We start from the raw sequence: 7,589 nt of genomic DNA on the forward strand, positions 1-7,589 counted from the left end.
TTCGCGAAATGAAAGTGATACAGAATTTAATAGTGCAATGGAGATGACACGTTCCCTAAGCTTGTTGTCGCTTTCGATCTCTTTGCTCAACGCACCCTACCAAACATCAGTACTCGACTTAACTCTGAATTACACCGTTTGTGCCAATAACGGTCTGAACCGAGCAAGAGACTCTCAATAATAGCACTTTGAAAGATTAGGCTTGGTAACAACGTAACCTAGAAAGCCTTATTACTAGCTTCTATACCTCACGCGTGTTCCGGATAAAGTCTTGAATTAAACAGGCGAACAATCAGAGATTATTCATGATTCTTCCAGCCTGAAAAGCCATGTGTTGAAGTATTTGAAATTACTGCATTCCGTCGGCATATAAAACCAGGGAACGTTCGACCATAACAGACATTTCTCACCTTCTGACAGTTCGGATTTCATGTCACCAAGTCCATGATTTTTCAATACCGACCTTGTTGTTCGCCAAACGGATAATTATCGAACGAATAAAAATGTGTTAGTCACATTACATTTTATCCTCTGAGTAGGGATGTATCTGCTTCACAAAGCTATAGACTCTTTGAACAACTAGGGCCTGCTCAACTGAGTTGCCATTGGTTCGAATTCTCCAATTTCTTTGATAGCAACAAGTTGTTCATGTCAACTAAACGCCGCCTTGCATATTTTATCTCCTTTATCCGCTGTTTGCCTCAGTGTTGTCTTCGACCTTTCCTTTTTTGTCCTCTTTTAATGAGCTAGATTCAAGAGAACACTGAAGCCGCTGTTTCTGTTTTTGTCTCAGGATGCATAGAGAATCTGGAGAATGTCAAGTTTACTTCGCTTTGCCATCTCCATCAGCCTTACATCACTAAGACCATTCAACGCATCCGTTCCGAGATTTTCAATAATTTTTAACTTTCTCGACGATGTTGTTTGCGAATTCGAGCAGTTCAAAGACCAGTTTCTCAGAAATAAATGATAAAAAACTATCTTTCCGGGAAAGAGGTACTCGAGGAATCGTCATCAGCAGCTCGTCCCTTGATTGGTCCGCGTACTGATCTGGTTGACTAGCGTGTCAAATTAAAATTCCGTTAACTGTTTCCAAATCTATGTAAGGAAGTTATTTCAATGTATTTAGAAGATCATTGTATTCCCTACAATTTCAAAGTTTTTGCTGGCGTGAAATAAATATGGCAGGAATTCATGTTAAAATTATGTCAGTTAATTATAGCTGCGCGTAAACGGAAAACGTGCTGGCATTCTCTGTCCATGTAAAACCTGCTCCGAGAAAACTATGTCATGGGAGAACATTTATTGTTGGACTTGGATTTCTTTTTTGAAAAACCATCCCAAGACAATTTGGGATGAGTTGTTTGAAACTCTTAACTGATTAGAGTGTCATGTGAAGCGCTAGGTTTCTATACCCCATATAAACCATGAGAGCGTTAGCCCTACTGATGGAAATGGACCCACACAAGGATAGAGAAAAACTCTGATCAGAGTGGGAATTGAACCCACGACCTTCGGGTTAGATCACCGCTGCTCTACCGACTGAGCTACAAGGTCAGACGTGAGCAGGCCGTGGGAACTGAAGATGTTAAAGTCACGGCAATGAACATGTACAAGTACAAGGAAGGATTACGTTTTTGCAAACGTTGGCCGTGTAGCACTTATATTTGAACAGACTTAACGGATTAGAAAGTAATGTGAAGTGCTAGGTTTCTACCCCATATGAACCATGTGAGCGTTAGCCCTACTAATGGAAATGGGCCCACACAAGGACAGAGAAAAACTCTGACCAGGGTGAGAATTGAACCCACGACCTTCGGATTAGATTACCATGAGGGCTAACGCTCACATGGTTCATATGGAGCAGAAACCTAGCACTTCACATTACACTCTAATCAGTTAAGTCTGTTCAAGTATAAGTGCAACACGGCCAACGTTTGCAAAAATGTAATCCTTCCTTGTGTTTGAAACTCTGATGCGCTTTTTTAGCATCATGATCCCTTGGTGCTTCCAACCCTTTAAAACTTTTGATCCATAAGACTCACTGAGAACAGAGGCCGGTTTTTATGGGCAGGAGGCAATTTCTTTAACAGTAAACTACATTCTTTTCTAAAGGAAACTTAGATTCAAGAGGGAAAACGATTCTGTTTCCGTTGTTTCACACCACTTGCGTCCAGAGAAAATTCTCCCTCGGCCCAACAGTTGATCACGACAAGAAATCGAATGCAGTAATCCGGGGGAAAATCAATAATAATCCACTGGATCACGCAAATGGTATAATTCTCTTAATTTCTTTTTATTCGATCTACAAAGGAGAATATTACATAATTTCACCTTCTATGAACCTCAAAAAATACGGACTACAGCGCTTAATTCAACAGATCTCACATCATCGATCACTTACGCCTGTGACGATGTCCAGTAGATTGAACAGTCCTCAAACTTCGGTACCACAGGTTATGTACCAGTCAAATCGAAGCTTTAACACCCCCTCCCCCCCCCCCCCTTTCCGGGCATACCCCAGGCATTTGACTCCTTTTCCTTCGCAGGGGGAGAGAATTTAATCATCTTAGTCCTCCCGGAGGCGGGGCATTAGATCAGCCCTCATGGGGGATGGGGAATTTGATCGTTAGACTCGATTTCATGTTATACGTTTCCACGGATAAACAATGGCGGATGAATTTGATGAATTCAAAGGAAACGTTGCAAATTCGCGGCAGTTTGGTTGAAAACCAAAGGCCTGCACAAGCCTTATGCCGTATTTGAAGGTATTAAGAACCATTTTATATTATCTTTGAATATATAAATATATTAAATTGCATTTACGATATAAACAATAATTCAGTACGATCCCGACGTCGCGCGATGCGATTTATAAAGGTCGATTGCTTTGACCTACCCGGTGTATTTATGAATATTTTAATCATAGTTAATAGAGGGGACTGGTTTGGAAGCCCGACAAACATCAAAGGAGAAAAGCAAAGATGCCAAGCTTTAGGTTGGAAAGTCCACGACCGTGCACAATCTTTTGTTTTGCGCTCATAAACTATGCATGAATTACGTAGCCAACACGTTTCTATTAGTTAGTTCCTCAGTACGGAGAAAACAACTATTGTATTTTGTGCACGGTAAAGCCAAAAAAAGAGCAAAAACCTACAACAAAGAAAGCTGTCGGGTTTCATAACCGTTCCCGTCTATTAACTATGTTTCAATACATGTGCGACGATTAATATGAAGGTGTATAAATATGGAAAGTAATTAATTCAACATTTTTCGGTGGGCAAAGTCTTCTGTCGAAACATGAGTTCGACAAAGAAAGTAGCTTGTTGCCTTGTTTGATGCACTTTCCATTTGCAGCAGTCCGATTCGTTCACCCACGATAGGATTCGAGATTATTATCCCGCAATGCTGAGCTTCATATATGCAATATCTCTTTGGCTTGGTCTCATAGTAAGTATTTCAGCAACTTTTAAACGTTGTTAGTTACTAAGTCATATGTGTCGAATACTGTCCTACCGCATGTCACACGCGTTACTTAGCTTTGTCGTAAATCGAAATGAAGCGGGTTTGTTTTCACAAGCCTGAAGACGTCAAAAGCGCAAGGTCCATACAAACGTTATGCTTAATGAAAGGACAAACACAAACACTCACACATTTTTAGACTTATTCAGTCATGTCAGCCTGTCAGGTGCTTACTTATGATGCCAATTCAGAATGAAAACTAGGGAGCGAGCATCATCGTTTGTCCATGAAAACGTTAGCCTCTCAGAAATGCTAGTGAAATGCATGAGGCAGATCATGAGGGTCTGTGCTCGGAACGATACCGAACACCTTCATGATAATCGCTAATGACTCGTCTGTCGGTGACGTTAGGCAGTTCAGTTACTCAATCATAATTAGGAAATCTGGGTAATTTTTTTTCGTTTTCCTTATCCAAGAAAAAAACCAGGATCAAAAGCAAGTTCCTCTTTTTCTGAGTAGCCCTCATTAGTTGTTGTAATATCTTGTTGAAATTCTTTTCCATTTGGTCATTTTCATGATCGTAATTTTGGTTGTAAAGTTATGGATTAGACTGCAATCAAGCTATTTTGTCATTTGACACGCGGGATATATGTCAAGCGGATTCACAAAATCTTCATAACAGGAACTCGAATCTGCCTAGGTTTCCCAGAAATCTGTCACGAACTCACTATTCGAGTCTCGCGAACTTGTAAAATGCAAGAATGTAAAGTTGTGCATTCAGCTAGGTATGCCACAACTTGATCGGTGGTGATCAATATATATCTTCTCTTTCTCAGGTCGTCAGTGAGGTGAGAGGTGAAGTTTGCGATAAGCTGTCCAATATGCCTTGGAAAAAATATAATGTTACCGCAGTGCCCAAGATTGCGGGAATCTATGCAATCGGCCAAAAAATTGGAAGCAAGGAAACCGAGTACTTGTACATTGGCCGATCAAATGATGTCAAGAGACGACTGCAGGAGCACAGGGCCCCAACGCCAAAACAAGCTATTGACAAGATAGTGGCTGGCAAATTTACACAGGACAAGCAGTCTGAGCTGAGGATCAAGTATGTCTCTGAACAGAAACAAAAGTCAAAAGAAGGTGCTTATATTGACTGTATGACAAAGAAAAATAAATATCGTCCTGTGCTGAACAAGCGGGCCGGAGACGGTTGTACGTCCTGTGCAGGAGGTCGAAATGGCAATCCCCAGAAGAATGACCGTAAAATTCGGACGTCCGGTGGAGCTCCTGCTGTGAGATACTCGAAGAGTGCAAAAATGGGATCAACAGGAGGTTATAAAGTTCGATCATCAGTTAGCCCCAAAGCCCGGTCTTCTGGGGCGACATCTTCCGTGAGATCTTCAGGTGGTCCTAAAATGAGACCCTCCGGTGGCGCCAAGTTGCGATCTCCTAGCGGAGGCCATTTCATAAGATCCTCAGCGAGTCCAAAAGTGCGATCAGGTGGAAGGGGTTCTTTTAGGTCATTTGGGGGAAGACGAGGGAGATAGGTACTGTATGGTCGGACTGGCTCACCCACTCATTCAGTGCGAAGCACCATAATGTAAAACCTACATGATGAAAAGAGTCGGCTTCATTTACAAGTCTTTTGTGCCCCTTGCTTCCAGAGATTGGGCTTCTATATACAAGTAGTATTCGCCTTAATGGGATCACTCTTGGGCGTTCTATAGGTACTAGCCCACAACGCGTTTTATCATTTTAGATGATATATCATCTTTGGTGGGGGCTGGATGGCGCGACAAAATAGTCTCCATAAAAACTTGCCTACTAGATCTCAGTTTACCGGCTTGCTTTGTATTTTAGTCTTATTTACATATGATGTACGTTAATTTAAAAATCCCTGAAGACTCGAAAGGAACGTAAATATACCACTATTCAAGTCAGTCACACATCATATCAGGAGCATTGTTTAACTTATGATCATCTCTGAATAAAGAACACTCATTTTACGAGAGCGAGTTTGATATGTGGAGGCAACCTCGTTCCCAGGGTCTCTCATCTCTGCCTCAATAGCCCAGTTTCCGAGTTGCTGCATGCCTCACTTTGAAAGCGAGTCCTGGTGCACAACCATTCAAATGGAAATGAGTTGCGTATTCTTATGCAAATCAAACTCATTTCCCTTACAATAGTTGATCACCAAGACTCACTTCAAAACAGAGACAAACAGCAACTCGGAAATGACCCATTGTCTCAACGACAATGGAGGCAGAGATGAAAGACCCTGGGAACGAGGTTGATGTGGAGGTAGATAACCAACGAGTTGCATAGCATGCGCAACATGATGGGTAATAATGGTCTGAAATTCATAAAGCACGAGAGGTATCATAATTGCTTAAAAAAAAAACAACCAATATTGCTAGCTGAGCGGAAATGGTTCCATAGCAGGTAACTCTCGGGCAAGGGAAAATGAACGATATCTCATGGTCGTTAGTCAGGTAAAACTTTGGTATTGCATTGCGTGATCCAATGATCGATAGAGTTTGTTGGTTACTTACTGCAAGTTATTACAAGTTCAGTTATATACTGTGATGAAGCGCAGGCTTCTAGGTTGAACATTGATCCTTACTGATTTCGGGAACCGTTGAGGTCACGAGTGAATGTTAGGCAATGATCAAAAAACTATAAACGGCCACAAATTGACGGGATTGGCTGAGAGCTTGAAACAAACTTGAACCAAGGTGCTAGAATCCACGTGCAAGGGCTAAAAATGCGCTAATCTCACACAACTGCTACACTTTATAAAACTCCATTGGTATGCTTTGGTGTCAGTACGTAGCTCAGTTCTCACTGGCTACAAGCGCGCCGCTAATTGCAGCCGGCATTGTTTTCGCTACGTCATTCCTAAAGACGATTGATAGTTTTTATACATGTAGAAGTGACGTTGTTTTGCAGACGATAGTCTCATGCACACTAAAGCTTTTCAAAATCCTGTGACCCAGTGAAAAGATGCCAGTTTCAATTGGCACGACTGAGTTGAAATTTGATGTTTGAAGCAACTGCCGCGCAACAGTCGTGCCACTGTCAGGTCAAATTCAATTGACTTTTTAGCCGGTCCCTGCAGTCACACAAAGTGAGGAAAATCAGTCGCGAACACTTTTTTTGTTACTCAAACGCTATGATCCATGCACTGCCCTGCACTAAAGCTACAACAAGTTGCAAAAATAGTGGAGACACTTCACCTTCTTGGGGCGTTATTAATTTCCCTATTATCTCTCACACTGCAGCCCCCCTCCCCCCTTATCAGTGTTGCTAGCAAGACAAAAAAATGTTGGGAACTTAAGCAGTCAACATTGAAAGGGGGAGAGGGGAGAGGAAGTTGGAAAGGTTTAAATTCTAGATACGGCGGGCATTGAAAGCTAGAAAAGGTGTTTTTGAATGAAAGTGTCTCAACAATTTTGCAACTTGTTGTAGCGTATATTTCAATTTAGTTAAGTTATGTACATTTACAATGATTATTAAAATCCGTACTTCCATGATAATAAAAGATCTCCCGGCTGTTTCCGTTCTTTTTGCAGAGAGATGCAAAAGATTGCTCTGCCGGGTTGAGCGGGTACAACGCTGTTTGTAATATCGGTCTGAAACATTAATGGCATTAGCACTATATGAAATGATAAACGGCGCACACGACCTACAATAGCATACCGACCGGGTCAGAACGCAGCTACATTACAACGCCTCTTGGGATTGGTTCAGAAAACAATGGACCAAAACAAACAACCAATTAACGATGGACCCCAACCCTAAAAACAATAAAGCTGCGTCCTAAAGGGATCCGATGAAATTAGAGGTTGTACTCTACCGACCAGCCGTAGAAACAATAGCTTTAACATGTTCGTTCCAGCTAAGGTATTTGTCAAAGATATCACCCAAATACTTAATTATAAACATAGCAACGCCCTTTATGGCGGACCCATTAATAATGACCGAGAACTGATTAATCTTTGTCTTGGAAGTCTCAAACGGCATTGCCTCAATCATAGTTATGTTCAACTTGATAAATAACTACTTGAATAACACTCAATTGCAAACGAGAATACAGATGATTTTCACGTTACCTCATCGCCGCCATG

General features: G+C 41.5%; 1 protein-coding gene across 2 annotated transcripts; it reads left to right on the forward strand.

The window, feature by feature from the left end:
* Positions 1–2,647: 2,647 nt before the first annotated feature.
* LOC138052905 (uncharacterized) lies at positions 2,648–5,468 on the forward strand. Of its 2 annotated transcripts, XM_068899501.1 has the most exons (3): positions 2,648–2,768; positions 3,358–3,450; positions 4,299–5,468. In XM_068899501.1, the coding sequence occupies exons 1-3, from the start codon at positions 2,754–2,756 to the stop codon at positions 5,007–5,009; spliced, it is 819 nt and encodes a 272-aa protein (XP_068755602.1). In that variant the 5' UTR covers positions 2,648–2,753; the 3' UTR covers positions 5,010–5,468. The 2 variants fall into 2 exon arrangements, with proteins under 2 accessions (XP_068755602.1, XP_068755603.1); XM_068899502.1 differs by lacking the exon at positions 3,358–3,450.
* The last annotated feature ends 2,121 nt before the right edge of the window (positions 5,469–7,589 follow it).

This window comes from Montipora capricornis, chromosome 6, assembly GCF_036669925.1.
Source record: "Montipora capricornis isolate CH-2021 chromosome 6, ASM3666992v2, whole genome shotgun sequence".
Classification (NCBI taxonomy): domain Eukaryota; kingdom Metazoa; phylum Cnidaria; class Anthozoa; order Scleractinia; family Acroporidae; genus Montipora; species Montipora capricornis.

Excerpts from the sequence above, each read along its gene's own strand:
- LOC138052905 (XM_068899501.1), top strand. Across the intron at positions 3,451-4,298 it reads CTCTTTGGCTTGGTCTCATA|GTCGTCAGTGAGGTGAGAGG; the intron begins GTAAGTATTTCA and ends TCTCTTTCTCAG.